Source organism: Trachypithecus francoisi, unplaced genomic scaffold (genome assembly GCF_009764315.1).
Source record: "Trachypithecus francoisi isolate TF-2019V2 unplaced genomic scaffold, Tfra_2.0 Lachesis_group8, whole genome shotgun sequence".
Taxonomy (NCBI): Eukaryota; Metazoa; Chordata; class Mammalia; order Primates; family Cercopithecidae; genus Trachypithecus; species Trachypithecus francoisi.
Window position 1 is genome coordinate 52,999,147 of NW_022681473.1, and position 19,053 is coordinate 53,018,199.

Genomic DNA, 19,053 nt, shown 5'->3' on the forward strand with positions numbered 1-19,053 from the left:
GAGTGGCTCTGCCCCCCGTTAGCAGCCCTGCTGTCAAAGCTCACCTTTCAGCCAGCAGCTCCAGCGGAGGGGTGCCCTGGTTCCAGTTCTTCACCATCCATGCCGTGTCAAAGGCTGCCAGGAAGCCGCGGGCACAGCCTGTACCCATGGGCCAAAATGGCTGCAAAAGAAAATGTGCAAAATTCCAGTTGATTCTGATGACTCCCAGTCTATGATCTCATTGTACCCAGCACACACTGATTGCCAGGCCTGTGCAGGGCGCTGGAGGGACAGAAAGGTGACAGGGCAGGGATGCTGCTACCTGTGAGGATTCACCATAAGGTCAAATAACTGTAGCTGAAAGTCAAACGTAAAGGGTGCTATGATGCAGGCATCGCAAAACTGCTTTAGGGCTCAGAAAAGGCGAGACAAATTCCCACCCTGGGAGAGGGAGATGGAAATCAGAATAAGCTTCTTAAGAGTTGCATTAAGCTGATTTTAACGAATGGATGGGATTCTGATCCTGATCTACTTGGGAACGGTGTGGGCTAAGGCATGGTAGTTGGAAAATGCTGGTGCCTGATGGAAGAACAGCCATCTGTTCTGGGTGTAACATGGAGTATGGGAGGAAAGTAGGGAGAAACCAAGCTTGGAAAGCAGTCTGGGCCAGCAGCAGGATGGGTACTGAGGGCTCAACCAAGGATCTTAGGTTCGAGTCCATGCACAATGGTGCCCAAGGACTAAGTCAACCAAGCTAAGTGCTGACTAATCTGCTCCATGAGCACCCAAAGCATGGTTTGGAATTTGACTCTTAATTTGGAATAAATACATAATCAGTGTTTACGCTAAAGAGAAAACTTTCTCCTTTCTAAAAACATTCATTTAATCTAAGGGTCTTTGCACCCTTGCAGATTTTCTGGAAGAATTTTCAGCTGGGGAGCTGTGAATGGAAAAGAGACTTTGGGGCCCATATGCCTGTCCTGTACCCTGTGTGATCTCAAAGGCCACAAAGGGCCACCCACATGAGGAAGAAGTCTTGGCCCAGCTAAGGGTCCACACACTCTAAGAAGGATGGCCCACGTGGCCCAGACCAGGGCTGCCTGATTTTGTACTTCATCAAAGAAGTCAGGGCAAAAGAGCCAGGAGATAGAAGAGAAGGCTCTCCTAACTACACTGAGTCCGAACAGGCTCCTCTGAATGCAGCAACAGGACAGGCTCTGAGGCCGGAACAGGCTTGGCAGAGTCCTGCCCACTGGCTGAGAGCCTGTCCTCTCCCCACTGCACAACAGCAGATACTGCCTGCCAGAATACAAATGTGGGATCTGTCTTGTAGAGAAATGTGGTGGCTCTGAGCGCAGGCGGTACCTCAAGCAAGCTGTCACCCACGAGGGCCACGAGCAGCTGGTGCGCCTGCCGCTCCCGCACCAGGGCCGCGTTCTCTGAGGCATACATGCAGGTAAAGTCAAACATGGCCACGTCAGGCTGCCCATAGTGGTTCATGGCAAAGTCTAAGGATGGCAGCTGGTAGTTGGTGGCAAAGTCTGCAGCTTCCCGGGCATAGGATAGCAGGTTGTCTTGGTTCACATTCTCCGCACACAGCAGCATCTCTGTGTCGATGTAGTCCTGGGGAAGATGAAAACACAGTGAGGCAACCTCCCCCTCTAAAGGGCTAGCCTTCATACCCACCTCTTGGCAAAAGGACTTGGAATGGGTCTACACAGTGAGGCTAGTCAGAAAAGACATACAAAAACCAGGGCCAAGGGAATAAAGAGGAAATAAATCAGCCAGCTGTGAGGGTTAACACAGTTGTGATTAAGCACCGAATTGGGCTTTGAGCTTCCTGGCATCCAAGGCAAAAGGGAAATGTGATATGCCACAGAGCTTTCCTTATCACAAAGAAGGAAGCATAGAAATTCCTCAGGGGAGGCAATTTTTCCCTGGCATTAAATTCTAAAAGGTCTGTCTCACATAGGAATTTCAACAGGGTGCGTTGAGAGCTGGAATGAACAGTGCACTTGATAATGGTCTTGGAGCAAACAACGAGCACATTTCATAGGGCTGGTTCTCATGAGAACTTTCAGTACAATTAAGAAACAAAGGAGCCATCAGAAAGTGTGATTTTAAAGTAAATTCAGCTAAGTTACTGTGATCCAAATATGCCATGTTTAGTGGTCAAACAAGACCAGAAGAAGAAAATGGGTAAGCTCTCCCACTTTCCGAAATCAGTGGCCCCTTCACTTGATGGACTGAGGGCTCCTCAGAGCTTAGCTTTTTTTTTTTTTTTTGAGACAGAGTTTCACTTTTGTCTCCCAGGCTAGAGTGCAATGATCTCGGCTCACTGCAACCTCCCTCTCCCAGGTTCAAGCGATTCTCCTGCCTCAGCCTCCCCAGTAGCTTGCTTTTGGTGCTAATTGTTACGCTTCTCTCATGGGGAGTGCAGAACCCTGAGCTGCAAGGACTGGAATATCCATCCTGGAGGGACACTGGCAGTGAATCACAGGATGTCAGGATTGAAGAGAGCCGACAAGCTTAGTGTATCCCCAGAGTCCAAGCTGCTCACCGTGTGGCTAAAGAAACTAAAAGACCACCTTTCTCAAAGGTGACACAAAAAGTACAGACACCTGGAATGGGAGGGGACCAGTGTGTAACATGAACACAGGCTTTTGGGTCAGTGAGAGCAACAGGTCAAAGTCCACCTCTGCTGTTTACCAACTAAATCCGGGCCAGTTATTTAACTTGTCAGAGTCTCTGCTCTCTCATCTGTAAAAAGGGACTATCAAAACCTACTTCATAGAGCCACGTGAAAAGACGGACTGAGTGTACACATGAAATCCCTAGCCCCATGTGGGACGTGACTGACGAATAGGAATTCCTGTACCCTGTAATTCATGCTGGCTCCATATATGGCTTACGATGAAGTATATCCTGGACCCAGCCAAGGCACCCTCAATCACAAAGGTCTTGACAGTCACAGAGTACCGCGTCTACAGCCAGACTGACCACTGCCTCAATTTTCTGAGTAGTCATGATTTCAAATAGCCTGTTCTGGAAACTCATATTTACCCATCCAAACCAAACCCCCCAAATTGCAGCCAGCACTGGTCCAAGAGTTCCTCGTCAGGCCCCAGTGTCCAGGATGGAATTCCTGTTATTTGATTTCTTTTCTGATCCCTGTTTCTGCGGCCACATGATCACTTCTCTCTCCGTAGACATGGAGATGAGATGGGGGAAGACAGAAGGGAGACGTCTCAAACACCCCTCCTCAAAACATGCCCCAAGCATCCCTAAGATGGAGTGGGTGACATTACACAATGAAGACAGTGCCTGGCATGGACGCCTCATGCAGGAGAGTGGGGACCCAGCAAAGGGAAGACACTGGGCTAGAGCTGGCTGGAAGCCTAGTGGCCTAGGGCTGCTGTGGGGTCTCTTAGCGGCTGGAGGGTCCCAGATGAGTGGGGGGATGGAAGAAAGAGCAATACCATAGGGAGCAGATGAGGGAAAGGACAGGAGGACAGAATCCCAGCCCACACATGTATGAGCCAGCAGAGGCAGGGGCCCAGGGAGGTTGTGGGATGGGACATCCTCCTTGTGGGGAAGAGAAAGATGGACACAGCTGAGAGCCCAGAGGCACGGCTGCTTGAAGAGAAACTTTGCTCTTCCGTCGGTAGCCATGGAAAGAAGCCCAGAGATCAGCTGGAATCAGTGGGGAAGCAGGAAAACCTCTTGTCCAGAGGTCAGTCATTCATTCAACAAACATGTACTCAGCACCTTCTGTGTGGCTATAGGAAGATGCAGATCCATGTAGGGAGAAGAAAACAGAAAACTTGCCATGCCTCCAGGGAGCAAGAGAAGAATATAAATTTAAACGGCCCAGGGAAGATGGGTCGGGAACTCGGCTGGACACCTGGAGGCTCAGGCTATAGCTCTTGTTCCAGTCAGGTGTCCAGCCTGTGGCCTCCAATTTCTTTCCCATCTTGTACCTTAGGCTCCTCAGCACCAGCCTCAGGAGCTGCTCTCAGGGGCCTCTGAAGGAGAAAGAAAGGCCTTGATGAAGACAAGCATGGGCCTGGAGGGGCTTTGACAACTGCCAGGGAAGCAAGTTGCCATAAGCAACAGGTTGCTGCCTGGGCAAACACCCTGGCATGACCTGAGGGTGACCTTTAGCATCCCAGGAGGCCAGGGTGCTCTGCAAAACACAAAACCCATCAAGCTTTGCCTGCCTGTCTAGCCCCTCCTCTGCAAAGGTGCCCACTACCCCTACACAGCTGCACCCCCCAGTTTCAGACGAAGGCGGCAACTTCAGGAGGCAGCTTCTGTGAGGCAGAGGGAAGAAGGGGACGCCGCCACTCCCAGACTGACAGCCAGCAGTGGAACACTGCGGAAGCCCATCGCCCACCCATCTGCTGGCGTGCTCAGCCCACTTCACCAAGCCCACATTCACAGCCTCCGTCCACAACTCAGGCTCTCAGCAAAGACCTGAGCTGAAGTGGAGAAGGCCTACGGGGCGGCTGGGTTACTAATACCACCCAGCCGGCTGCCCGCACACGCAGGAGAGAAGATGGGTGCATTCTTCTCTGACAAGCAGCGATGAATGGCCACCATGCTGCCTGGGCTCCAGGCAGACACCCAGACAGCAGGCTGACCTTGGGCTGCATGATCCTTATCTTGAGGTGGCAGCAGCAGTAGTGACAGTGGCAGCAACAACAGGGACTCTGGAAGGTTGAACACCTGACTGAAGAAGCTTCCAGTCAGGGGCCACTACTTCATGTTTCTTCCTTCCAACCCTGCTCTGTGTTTAAGCATGAAGTCACAAAGCCACGAGGCAGAGGCCAGGAAGCCAGCAGGACAAAAAAGCCAGTGTGCAAACAAGGCTGAGAAGTTACAGAGGCAATCTACAAACCCACCCTCTGCCAAGCACTGTGCCAGGTTCTCTGTATATATCTCCTATTTGCTCCTTCCAAGAACCCTTTCAGGCAGAAACTATCATTCCTATTTTGTAGATAACACTGAGGTTCAGGAAGGATAAATAGTTTGCCCACAGTCTGGAGTCAGTACGTGGCAGTGTCAAGATGCAGATTGAGTCTTCTTTGACTGCATGAATAATGAAATTTCCCCACACGGTGACAAGGGTCCACAGCGTGAAATTCACAAGTCAAAGGATGCCTATGTCTCATGACGACAAGGAGCCCCCATCTGCCTCCAAATGACATGTGACCTCCCAGAGAAGAGGCAAGGCTGAATGAGACTTGGGAAGGAAAAGACTCAGTCAATCTACATTAACACCTGGTAAAGGTCTCACAACAGCACACGCCCATGTGCAGAAAATTCTCTGTGCATATTGGCGTGGGCTGCTTTATCCACCACTCATGTAACACCAAGAGAAAGAAGGGTGTGAGCAGGTGGCACCTTCCCCACTCCTCCCCTCGCTCAGTTTCTGGCAGGACCACATCTACTTTCACACCTGCCGAAGTCACCAGCCTAGGTCACAAAGTCGGGAAATTGCAGCCAAGAGGTACGTACGTTAATGATGACACCTTTGTCGAGCAGGCTCTGCTTCTTGGCTGTCATGACAAAATAGTGGGTGCAGTCCTTGTAGTAAACAATGTTCTCAAGATCTATGCCTGAAAAGAGAAGCATTCACAAGCTCAGCGTTACTTCCTCGGCACCAACTGTGTGCCAGGAACTGTACTTTGCCTCATTATTGGTCTCGTTATTTATCTGCAGAATATTCATGTTAGCCCAGTTTTTAAGGCATACAAGGCTGGCAAAGATAAAACAGAGTGTTAGAATCTACCCAAGAGGAAACAGGCATCAATGCAGAGGGCCCCCAGGAGAATCAGGAAGGTCACAATTGTCACTGTCTGAGGGCACTGTTGTGAAACAATGGCCGAAGGTGGCAACCACAGCAAAGTTTAAAGGAAGTTCACTGAAACGTGGAAAAACACACTCAATGTCCTGCTCTCATTTATATTGAGTGGCTTAAATATTTACTTTCTTGGGTTTTAGGGGAAGGGAGGGTTGGAGGATTCTCAAATCATTCAAAAAGACACCATATGCTGGCAGGAAATATTCAAGTTTTTTTTTGTTTGTTTGTTTGTTTGTTTTTTTGAGATGGAGTCTCACTCTGTCGCCCAGGCTGGAGTGCAGTGGCCGGATCTCAGCTCACTGCAAGCTCCGCCTCCCGGGTTTACGCCATTCTCCTGCCTCAGCCTCCCGAGTAGCTGGGACTACAGGCACCAGCCACCTCGCCCGGCTAGCTTTTTTTTTTGTATTTTTTAGTAGAGACGGGGTTTCACCGTGTTAGCCAGGATGGTCTGGAACTCCTGACCTCGTGATCCGCCCGTCTCAGCCTCCCAAAGTGCTGGGATTACAGGCTTGAGCCACCGCGCCCGGCCAGGAAATATTCAAGTTTTTAATGAAATAATGCAATGGAGGTGAAACTCAGAGGGTCATGCCGTGGCACATACCCTCGTGGCCAGTGAGAGGTACAATCCCGCTCAACAACTAATGCCATTCCTAGAAAACGATCTTAAATAATTTAACAGAAGCAGTGTTATCTGTAACAGTAAATAACTGGAAGGCCTAAATCAGAGGTCAGCAAGTTTGTGTGTGTGTGTGTGTGACAGACCAGCTAGGAAATATTTCTGGCCTGTGGGCCCTATGGTCTCTTTCATGACCTCTCATGGTGGAAGCAGCCATCAACAGTCATGTAAAGAAATGTGTGGCTGGGTGACAATCAGCTTTTATTTGTGGATGCTGAAATTTGAATTTTAAATAATCTTTATGTATCATAAAGTATTTTTTTGATTGTTTTCTTCAGCCTATATATATAACCATTCTTAGCTCGAAAGCAGTATAGAACCATGTGGCCAGCCATAGTTTGCTAATCCTTGGTTTCAATGCTTAGGCAGTGACAGTACATCAATTTGATGAGATATTCCACAGCCCCTAAAAGTGACCACCAGGAGGATGATGTTTGGAATGTGACGCTGAATGAGAAAAGCTGAATAGTGTGGACACCGTGATTTGAGCTGCAGTCATGTAACAAGCAAGCACGCCAGTGGAAAATTACAGAAAAGGAGTAGGTGAGTCTGAAGACTATTCCCATGCGAGGTGGTCAGATTGCGGATGATTTATTTTCTGTATAAAGATTTTATTTAACATTGTTGTTCCGTTGCTTTTCAAGGAGAAATATGTGGGGTTTTTTTGTTTTTTGTTTTTGAGACAGTCTCACTCTGTCAACCAGGGTGGAGTGCAGTGGTGCGATTTCGGCTCACTGCAACCTCCGCCTCCCGGATTCAAGTGATTTTCCTGCCTCAGCCTCCTGGGTATGCTGGGACTACACGCATGTGCCACCACGCCCCGCTAATTTTTTATATTTGTAGTAGAGATGAGGTTTCACCATGTTAGCCAGGATGGTCCTGATCTCCTGGCCTCATGATCCGCCTGGCTTGGCCTCCCAAAGCGCTGGGATTACAGGCATGAGCCACCGTGCCCGGCCGAAATAAATGTTTTTAATCAGCTTAAGAAGAAAGGAAAAACATCTGGAATTTACTTAATTGGAGACAGGCGACTCATCCCCCTTTCCCCTCACCCTGTTTTTCTCTGCTGTCCCTATTACCACCTGATGAGTCACTGCTTTATTTGTGTTTTGACTGTCTATTCTCGTAGAACATAAGCCCAGGAGGGAAGGATTGTGTTTTGCTCACTGCTCGTTCTCAAGCCCTAGAACAGCATCTGGCACATAGTAGGCATTCAATAAGTATTAGTTGAGTGAATGAATCAATACCTCCTATCCTTTAGGCCCATGGCCGGATGACAACTGGTGCCAGTACAGGTTATGTTCCTGGGCATACCTGGATGTTCCTCTTGGGGAAGGGCAGCTGCTGCATTGCACAAAAGCACCTGGGAACCTTCAGGAACCATCCATAGGTGACTGGCTCCCTCCTCAGCATTCCCTAAATATCCTGCTGACCTCAGGCGCAGTGCTGGCCACCTGCCTTAGGATGGTTTATACAGATATCCCTTACTGGACAGGGAGCCACTGTGGGAGGGATCGTGTCAACTTCCACTTTGTACCCCACAATACTGAGAATTGACACGAAATGAGCACTCAGCAAATGTCCACTATCTCCTTTCATGTACAACATCTAGAACATTCCCTCAAGAATCTCTCTTGTCCCGGAAGGAATCCTGTCTGTATTCACTGTCCTAGGGAAAATCGTTGCTTCCACTGTATCAGAGTGAGTCCCTCCAGGCCCAAGAGCCCAGAAAGCCAGCATACGCCTCTGCACACCTTAGAAACTGCAAACGTTAGACCTTGGCCTGGTTGGGAGAAAGGTGAAGGTCCCACCTGTTTCTTCTTTAAGGTCCTGAAAAAATTTCTGATTGAAGATGAAAGCCACGCCGCTAATCTCTTCCACCTTGGCCTCTGCTGTGCTGTTTCTGTTTATGAAGTTGGCGGTGATGGCAATTGCCAGCTTCCCACGGAATTCTTTTCTTCTGAACCCTGCATGAGGAGAAAGGAAAAAGTGGGTCTATCTTCTGGATTTGGTGTGAAAACTGAACATGATTATTGGGAGAGCTGCTCCCAGATGCCTCCCAGGCCGGAAAAACCAGGATTCTGGATCTCTAGAGGACAGGAGCGGGCGGAAATGCTGAGGTTTGCTCCCAAGGCCTTCAAAAGTCCGTGAGATTTTGTCCTTTTCTAAAACCTATAGGACCTGGTTAGGCTTCAACAAACAGAAGGCCAAAGGGATCCTTCCCAACCCTTTTAAGGATGTGTCAGGCATTGTTGCTACATACACTCATGAGAGACCCACACACACTTTGAATTTATAGAATAAAAACTACTCTGTTAGCATTTCTCATGGTGCCACCACCCCTGACCCCCTTGAAAAGTAGATTACGTTGAATCCAGGACAGGGATTTTAACAAAGTTTCTTTGTATCTCCATTTTTTGGGGCTGTATTATGTCCCTCTCCAACACACACACACAAATTCATGTGTTGAAGTCCTACCCCAGTACCTCAGTATGTGACTCTATTGGAAATAGCATCATTACAGGTGTAATTAGCTAAGATGAGGTCATACTGGAGTAGAGTGGGACCCAGCTTACTCCAGTATGACTGGTGTCTTTGAAAAGAGGAAAATAGTGCACCAGTTCCCAGTAACTGGCACTTAGTACATCTGCAATGCATATATAAATGAATAGATGGCATTCTAGCTCTCATTCGTTTTTTGTTTTGTTTTGCTTTGCTTTTCAGACAGGGTCTCACTCTGTTGCCCAGGTTGGAGAGCAGTGGTGCCAATCATGGCTCACTGCAGCCTCGACCTCCCGGGGTCAAGCAATCCTCTCACCTCAGCTGGCAAGTAGCTGGGACAATAGGCATGTGTCACCATGACTGGCTTATTTTTTTTTTTTAACTGTTTGTGGAAACAGGGTTTCATCATGTTGCCCAGCCTTAGTGCTCTAATTCTTGTTTTCAATGATTTACATTAAAATTGCTCTTGAATGGCAGTGCTATGGAGGATCATAGCAGCTGGTGCAGGGTAAATGCACCGGACAGCAATAACTGAAGCATACCTTTAGAATGACCCTATATGGCTGATGCACCTGAATGTGTGTTCTGAGCTGGGGAATCCAGGAGTGGCCAACCCCAAAACTTGTTCCTTCTCTATGAGGGACATTTGAGCTCCTGGCCCATCCTGTGGAACACGGACCATACAGGGGGATCCAGGCCCTGAGTTCTGGGTTGGATGAAGGTTGCCAGGTGGAGGTTAAGAGGAGGGTGTTAAGTGAAAATGCTGTATAAACTGCCCGCTGTTTACAAGCAGTTGTGGTTTTCCTGCCCAGGCTGCCACCACTGGGCTGTGAGGTTGTGCTGTCCAGCCCACCGCCATTGGACCATTTCTGTAGGGAAGCTGGGTCACCTGTCCAGCCCACCGCCACTGGACTCTCTCCCTTGTGAATCCCTAATAAAACCCCATGTCTATTTTGCTGGCTCTTGGTCTCTTCTTTGGTGTCTTGAACTTGGTACTTTCCCTATTGAGGTTAATAGGGGTTCGACATAACAGATGGTCACTTTTCAACACTGTGTCTCCCTCCTAGTCCCCCATCTTGCTGTCATCTGACCTTTCCTGAGTGCCCCTGCCCCAGGCATGCTGTGTACTTGGTATAACGCCAGGTGCCTGTCACACAGGTGCAGACCTCCAGATACAACCTTTCCTTAGCCACCTGTGGGAATGCCCTGCACACCTGCTCACCATGTACTCCAGCCTCACGTTGATTCTCAACTATCTGTCAAAAATCCCTTTTAGTGACAACCTTGAGTTTCTCTTTCTTTCTTTCTTTCCTTCCTTCTTCCTTCCTTTCTTCCTTCCTTCCTTCCTTCCCTTCCCTTCCCTTCCCTTCCCTTCCCCTTCCCCTTCCCTTCCTTCCTTCCTTCCTTCCTTCCTTCCTTCTTTCTCTCTCTCTCTCTCTCTCTTTCTTTCTTTCTGTTTTTTTTTTTGAGATGGGGTCTTGCTCTGTTGCCCAGGCTGGAGTGCAGTGGTGTGATCTTGGCTCACTGCAACCTCTGCCTCCAGGGTTCAAGCGATTCTCCTGCCTCAGCCTCTTGAGTAGCTGGGACTACAGGTGTGTGCCACCACACCTGACTAATTTTTTGTATTTCTAGTAGAGACAGGGTTTCACTGTGTTAGCCAGGATGGTCTTGATCTCCTGACCTTGTGATCCACCCACCTCAGCCTCCCAAAGTGCTGTGATTATAGGCGTGAGCCACCGTGCCCGGCTAATTTTTTGTATTTTAGTAGAGACAGGGTTTCACCGTGTTAGCCAGGATGGTCTGGATCTCCTGACCTTGTGATCCACCCGCCTCAGCCTCCCAAAGTGCTGTGATTATAGGCGTGAGCCACCGTGCCTGGCTAATTTTTTGTATTTTAGTAGAGACAGGGTTTCACCGTGTTAGCCAGGATGGTCTTGATCTCCTGACCTCATGATCCACCCACCTCAGCCTCCCAAAGTGCTGGGATTACAGGCGTGAGCCACTGCGCCTGGCCAACAACCTTGGGTTTCTATTCAATAGCCCTCCTTTAAGTTGTCCTTCATTAGACCTTTGTCAAAAGGGTCAGAAATGGCCATTATTCTCATCTAGCATTTCTTAGCTGGGGGTGATTTTGTTCCCAGAAGCCACTTGACGATGTGTGGAGACATATTTGGTTGTCGCACCTGGGGGTGCTACCAGTGTCTGGGGGACCAGAGGCCAGGGATGCTGCTAAACACCCTGCAACGCACAGGGCAGTCTCTGTGACGAAGAATGGTGTGGTCCCAAATGTCTGCAGCATTAATACTGAGAAGCCCTGCTCTAGTTTGCCTATTTGGCCCTGAGTGGCTCAAATGGCTCCATCACTTTCCACCCTTCTTTCCATGTTCATGAAATGCCCAACTATACTCAACCTGACAATGGGTCCTGGATTCTCAAATATTCTAACTTACACTGTCATCAAATGTGCAAATTCCAACAGTACTACATCCAAGTTGGCAGCTTGCCAACTTTCTCTGTCAGGTATTGATGACCAATGGTTGGGGAGGTGGATATGGAAGGTGAAAGGGGGATGGTAAACAGCCCCGGATATGTGGCAGATGGGAAGGTCCTGGGCCAGGCGGCCCATAAATCCTGAGTTTTCTAAGATCAGCCCTGTTCCAGGGAGCATGTCCCATCCTCAGAGTGATGTGTCCTCTCAGTCAGGCGTCTGCAGCCTGTGGCTCTTGAGGTGGCAGGCTCAAAAACAGAACTGCCCTAATCTAAGAGATGCCATCTGGGGCCACATTGTTTACAACCCGTGGTCTCAATTTAGCATGGTTAGTATCAATGAGTACAGCCTGTGGGTGGATCAGTCTTGGCGTTAGGGTGGAGGGGGTGGAAGCATTTCCTGGCAATGGGGTTTCTCTCATACCTGACTGGATCTTACCCCAAGAAAGATACTATGCTTCAGCTTTAGAACTCAGAGAAGTGTGGCCTTTGTACCTTGACAGTTTGGCAAGACATACCTGCCTGCCCAGCAGTGGGTGTACTTAAAAGTTACAAAAAGAAGTGAGTTCCTCCTTCAAGTATAAATATTACATTTGAAAGTAGGCAAATACCATTAAGAGTATTATAAAAATGCTTATCTTAGCTGAAGTAAGTATGAAAGTGCTTGGCACCACGGCTCACCCTCCAGGAGGTGCTCAATAAGGGATGTTCATTTTCTCCCCCACGGCACTTTATCTTTATGAAGCATTTTCACACACTACTCCTTTCCCAGCCCGCATAACAACACTTTGAAAGGGTTCTGTGATCCACATCTTACAGGTGAGAAAACCGAGGTTCAGACGGAATGAGATGGCTGTCCCCTGAACTGCCCACCCCACAGGTGGATGGGCTTTTCTACCTCGAGAGGGACAGGACAGTCTGCCCTCCTATCAAGACCTCCATCCAGCTCTGGCATCTGCATCTTGCCCACTTTCTCCAACTCTTCCCCAATGTACCCTCTCCCATTCCCATTCCCCATTCCCACAAGAAGAGTCTTCACCTTCCAGGGTGTTCCTGCGGCCATCGGCACCAATGATGACGTCAAACTCAAACTCCGACAGAGAATGGTCTGCAGGGAGAAATTCTGCCCGCCAGCCAATTTCTACCAGGACAGAGAAATGACATGAGTTGGCAGACAGAGGTGAGAAGACAGTAATTATATCCCCCGTGTGGTGGCTGTGAGAAATGGACAGTGCAGCCAGGTCTATGCATCCCAGAGAGAGCCTCCAGGGGAAAGGCTAGAGCAGTCCAGATTCACTCTCTAATCTGGTGTCCTCTGACCTGAGTGTCAGTTCAATCCAGGATGAAGTAAACCAGCAACACCAACTCCATGCCTGGTTTTGCTGGCCTCCACTAGGAGTCTATCCTCAATGCTCCATAAACTACTCTCATTTGCATCTTAATTTTCTCAGCAGAGTCCACCATCTTCTCTTCACATTCTCCCACATTCTTCAGTGACTCTCATTGCTAAACAGACCCAAAAGGATGTGTAGGGTGTAAGGAAACCAGTTTTAATTTCTATTGCATGCTCAGAATGTTCTGTTGTACAGTACACTGTCTTTTATTTTTTAAAAAGTTCAGGTGAAGCCTGGATAATTAAGATTTAATGTTCACTAGAGGTCTGGAAAAGGTTAAGATTACAGTCTCTGAATGCCAAATAGTGAATGCTGTCCTGCTCCAAAAGATAACTAAAGCCTCCCCTAAATTTTCAAATAATCCGGGCAGAGAACAGGATAAAACAGAAATGTACCCTAAGCAGGGAACTACAAGGTCTCTGACACTAAGCTGGTCCCAAACTCAAAGCCCTTCCCAGGCAGTAGATGATTTTAATAAGAAGTAAGATGCAGAGGCATCCGGAATAAACTCTCTGACAATGGTGTGTGTAAGGGATAAGAATTTAAACAAATATGCTAAAAGGAAAAAAGAGAAACATTAAGATATGCCTATATGGGTGAATATCATAGTTTATAAACGATACCTCAATATGGTTAAGAGTATTATATATAAAATAACATCTTGAACCTTATTTCACAGTTGCTCTAGAAGCTTCACTTCACTGGATTTTAAAATCTGCCATGGGTATAACAAGTACAGCCACATATCTATGTGTGAAACACACACACAGCTTGAAGAACACGTGAATGAACCTTACCAAACAACCAAATCTATGTCTTCTGTCCTACTTATTGATTAGATTTCCTTTGCCAAAGTAGCATCCCCTTGGGACAGGGTAACCAAATTATAGGTTTAATGGCTTAATCATAAATCCCCTTGGAACCAAAGAGCAAACCTAAAGTCATAGCAATGGTAAAAAAAAATACAAAAACAGAAAACAAACAAACAAACAAAAAACAGTAAAATACTCTTCAGTGGCGTTATGCCAACCAGCTCTCAATAAGAATAACTCTTACAGAAACACCCTCTGGAAGCAGCAAATGGGATTTCTATTTTGTAGTATCTGCTTTCTAGGCAGAAAAGAACTTTTTTCTACGCAGAACATTATACTGTACTTTGATTTTCTTGATCTTCAGGAGGCTCTAGAACCTTCACGAACTCCACGTTCACATGGATTTCAACTCCTAGCATCAGGGCCACCTTGAACAGGATGAGCTGTAGCTGGCGAATACCTGTCAGGCAGGAAGGAGACAGGAACTGTCACAGCAATGCCTGAACACCACCTATACGCAGAATGCTATGTAATCACTGCTGCTCAGTGACCTTTGAGCACAGCAATACACCAACAATGATCATTACTGAGCCGGATTATGCACCAAGAGCTCTATGTTTTCTCGTCTGACTCTTACAGCGGCCCTTTGGAATCGTTATTCTCGTTCTGTAGATGAGAAACTGAGGCTTAACAAGGTTAAGTGACTTGCTCAAGGAGACACAGAGCAAAGCTAGAATGTGAACCCATGTCGGTCCAATTTCTAGACCCTGTTCTAGCTGCTAGACGATGCTGTAACAAGAGAGACTCTGTCTTTCCAGCCTTCTTCCCCAGCTGGGCTCTAGGTTTGATGAAGTGAAGATGGAAAGAGGAGTAGGCAAAGACAGAGTAAAGGATCTCAGTGAAGTACTTGACCAGTGACTCATTATATGGGGCCTATGCCTCAGCTCTTAGACATCCAGTGGTGAGGAGTGGGTAGGAAATTCTCCCCACAAAGCTGGGTTATGGTTCCCCATCTCTTACCCACATTTCAAAACTCCCACAGTGAGTGGAATCTAATTTCTCTGTTTTGTCTCCTGCCATTCAGCACAAATGGGTGTGCCTCCAAATACTTTTCTGCAGAGTGAGACGTTTTAAACTTTCTTTTTTTTTTTTTTTTGTTTTTTGAGACGGAGTCTCGCTCTGTTGCCCAGGCTGGAGTGCAGTGGTGCAGTCTCGGCTCACTGCAAGCTCCGCCTCCCAGGTTCACGCCATTCTCCTGCCTCAGCCTCCTGAGTAGCTGGGACCACAGGCGCTCGCCACCATGCCCAGCTAATTTTTTGTATTTTTAGTAGAGACAGGGTTTCACCGTGTTAGCCAGGATGGTCTCGATCTCCTGACCTTGTGATCTGCCTGCCTCGGCTTCCCAAATTGTTGGGATTACAGGCGTGAGCCACCACACCCAACCAGAAGTTTAAAACTTTCTGTGGGCCCTTCTGTATTTGGTGGGCTTGACTCATTTAGCATTTATTGAGCATCTATACTGTGCCAGGTGCCATGCTAGGCACAGGAGATACAGAACACGCCTTCTAATGGAGGGAACATCGGTAAACAGAATGGGGCAAGACACGGTGGTTGGGGGAGGGTGGTGGTGGTAGAACAGGGCTTTAGTTGGGGTCCTGAAAGCCAAGAGAGGAGGGACTAAGAATATCATATCCCATAGAGAGATGAAGGACTGTGAAGGTGACAAGAGGCCAGTGAACTTGGGGGTTTGGGAGCTTTTGGAGACCCTGGTGAAAATCTCTTTAGCACAGTGGTGGGGAACACAGCAGACTGCAAGGTTAGGAGGTTTGAATGGAAAGTATAGACCAAGTCTATGCCCTTCTTTCTAGAATAAATACCTTATGGCAAGGAAAGGTGGTGGGGCAACAATAGGGCTGGAGGTCTGGCATGAGGGGAGGAGCAAGAAGACTCAGTGATGGGGCAGGTGGAAAGGAAGGAAGGAAGCCAGAGGGACTGGAACTGGAAAGGAGGTGCCAGCTGTGACTTGGCATGACACATGAGGAAGGAATGGGTGCTGGGGCAGCAGAGGAGAGAAGCAGGCCTAGACCAGGAGCACTGGAGGGAGGCCATCTGCTAGGAATGAGGTCACTGTGCTGGAGGTTTGGAATGGCCACAATGGGAAGTGGAGGAGGATGTTAACACAGACATGGAGAACTGCTGAGCAGTGCTGAGTATGATGATGCAGCTGGGGCTAGAGATGTGGCTGGGGTGATCCAAAGCCAATCAGCTTAAAAAGCCCAATCCACCTCTTGCCATGAACCACCCTACCAGGGGAGGCCTGGCCTCTCCTTATAGTTATGAGGTTCCTACTCAGTCTGGTTCCAGCACACAGTAGGTGCTCAAAAAATTCTCCTTGCCTCCTTTCTCACAAGTACTGGAGCTACCCTTGACAATGATCATTCTGACTGTCTCCATGTTATTTCTAGAGTCCCACCAGCACTACGGCATGTTGCAGTATTTCCAAGGACTAGGGGTTCAATTAAAGCCCCGTTAATGAGGGCAGAGAAGGGCTCCTGGCCAGGAAGCCAGCCCAAACAGTCCAGGGCCCCACAAGGCATCCTGGTACCTGGCTCTGTCCCCCAAGAGAACTTGATGAGAAAGCGGTGCTCAATACAGCGGTTCTAAATTGGTAACCGGCATACATTCTTCCATGGGTGGGAGAGCACATCTTGAAAGCTGACACTGCAGCTCTCTGAGTAAATCCAAATTTCCACTAGACTCCTGGAATTTTCTCATCTCAAAGTGGGAATAAATTCTGGGGCCACAGCTGGTAAGTTCTCCTGTGTCTGAATAAATTATACCCTACGTGACTGATAATTCTCTCCAGTTGTTCCCGCCCAAGCCTCATTCCTTTTTCCCATCAATTCTTGTCCTCATAAGAACATGGCTCTCAGGGCCCTCCTCCCAACCACCTCTACAGAGAAATACTGGTTGGGAGAAAGCAGCTTTTAATTCTGAAGTCTGGGGACCATGGCTGCTTCTTGCTCACTGTACAGCATGGGATGCAAAGCGTTTTCCTGAGCACTTACTACGTGCTAGGCACAGTGCTAAGCACATTACAAACTTGACCTCATTTAATCTTCTCAGCAATTCTAGGAGATAGAAATTAATCACACTTTACAGGAGATAAAATTGAGGCTTGAAGAGTGTAAGGGATTTTCCCCAAGTCACTTAGAAATGGAAGAGACATATTTTGGACCCAAATCTGTTCAAACTCTTGAGCTTTCCCCCTAGTGTTAACCTCCCTTTCATGGGTCACTATTGCTATAAAATCATCCCTGAGTATATGCTGGAGATTGGTTCCAGAACCCCTGAGTATACCAAAATCCATGCATACTTAAGTCCTACAGCTGGCCCTGTGGAATTCAAGTATACAAAAAGTCGGCTTTCTATATAGGTGGGTTTTACCTCCTGCAGGTGTTTGGTTGAAAAAAACTGAGGTATAAGTGGACCCTTGCAGTTCAAACCAGTGTTGGTCAAGGGTCAGCTGCATAGAAAACAGCTAAAGACCTCCCCGCTGCAAAGCTGCAAGAAGGGAGTCTGCCTTTCCCAAAACCTGTCTGCACATACCTAGTCCTGAGAGCTCCAGGCTTGAGGAACATCAGAGCAGAAGGGCCCCAGCACTCATCTCTCCCTATATGAGCATTCATGGATGCCTAGGACCTGAAGTCCACATTCTCTATTTTCCTTCCTATTCTGGCTGAAGTCCCACCATGATGTTCTCTCTCTCTCTTTTTAAAGCTCGGATTTTTAAAACTTTGGTATGGGATCCATCAGGAAACAAGGATCCAATTGTTTCTTTCCTCTGCTCTGAAACCTGCCATGGCTCCCCAGCAACACCAGCACAATATCCAAACTCCTTTGTATGGAGGGTCTTGACTATCTGGCCCATTAATGGTTTTGTGTGGCCCCTTCCTCCAAATTCCTTTAGCAAGTGTAACTAACCCTATTAAAGCACATTACCACCAACAAAATCTCAATGAGCTCCGTCAGGGTACAGACTATGCTATTTACCTCTGCCTCTGTTTCTCTGTTTCACTCATTCATCCAACAGATGTTTATCAAGCATCCGCTATGAGTCAAGCATTCTTTCACGTCCTGGAGATAGCCTGGTGATTAAGGCATACTGCAGTCCCTGACCTCATGGTGCTTACAGTCCACTGGGGGATAACCCAGGGCCCAGAACAAGGCACAAAGCAGGCCTTTTACTAGACGTCTGTTAGTCTGATATATGGTGCCCCCAGGGACGAAGATGGAACCAGCTGGGGACTCCTACACATGCAGAGATATGTCTCACCCAGGGTCAGTCCCCTCCCTTCATGGGATATCACTATAGACTCCACTCACTGATATGGTCGATGGAGCCAGCACAGAACTTCCCGTAGAACTTCTTGGCTCCCAGGCCCCGAAGGTCGTGGATGGTGAAAGGCCAGAGGTGTAGCACATTGTTCCGGGAGAAAGTGTCCCTCTTCTCCACCACGACCACTTTGGCTCCCAGGTAGGCAAGTTCAATGGCAGTGCGCAAGCCACAGGGTCCTCCCCCAACGATGAGACACTGCAAAGGTGAGAGAGGAGAGAGAGTCTTGGTAACCTCTAGCATCACAGACACGAACCCCCAGTCAGCAGGGAAACTGAGGCACAAACCCCACTCTTCCTGAACCAACCAGCAAGTGCAAGCTGTGTACCTGTTAGGGTCTGTCATTCATCCACCCAATGTACCTTACCTGTGTGCCTACCACGCACCAGCCACTGCGCCAAGCCCTGTGAGGAGTGCAGAGGTAAAGGGACTTGGCAAGGAGGCACAGTAAGATGCACATGAAGTTCAGAGTCAAAGTGAACTGGGGTTAAGTCCCAGCTCCAGTATTTGACCACTTAGTTTCCTTATCTGTGTGGGTCTACTACTCTGCTCATAAGGTTATTGTAAATAAGATCACTTTTAAAAAGCATATGGTACATCTTTGTGGTCTTGAATTAAGTAATAGTGTCTTAGATATAACAGGAAAAGCACAAACAACTAAAGAAAAAATAAATGGGACTTCAAAATTAAAACTTGGTGCTTCCAAGACCACCATCAAGAAAGTGAAAAGACAACCACAGAGAAGGGAGAAAATAGTTGCAAATCATATATCTGATATGGGACCTATATCCACAATATATAAAGGATGTTCACAACTCAATAATAAAAATACAAATAGCCCCACTAAAGACTGGGCAAAGACCTTTCTTCAGAGAAGATATACAAATGGTCACTAAGTACATGAAAAGATGCTTAACCCCATTTGCCTTCAGGGAAATGCA

At 47.8% G+C, this 19,053-nt stretch overlaps 1 protein-coding gene across 23 annotated transcripts in view; it reads right to left on the bottom strand.

Annotated features, from left to right (window-relative positions):
* The window catches only part of LOC117080870 (F-actin-monooxygenase MICAL2), a 253,136-nt gene that overhangs the window by 142,519 nt on the left and 91,564 nt on the right, over positions 1-19,053 (bottom strand). For all 23 annotated transcript variants that reach the window (XM_033206238.1, XM_033206236.1, XM_033206235.1 and 20 more), the window contains 7 exons: positions 18,103-18,310; positions 14,060-14,176; positions 12,550-12,651; positions 8,333-8,488; positions 5,500-5,600; positions 1,345-1,602; positions 45-160 (listed from right to left, as the gene is read on the bottom strand). In XM_033206238.1, the coding sequence (XP_033062129.1) occupies positions 45-160; positions 1,345-1,602; positions 5,500-5,600; positions 8,333-8,488; positions 12,550-12,651; positions 14,060-14,176; positions 18,103-18,310 (1,058 nt within the window). The remainder of the gene's footprint in view (positions 1-44; positions 161-1,344; positions 1,603-5,499; positions 5,601-8,332; positions 8,489-12,549; positions 12,652-14,059; positions 14,177-18,102; positions 18,311-19,053) is intronic.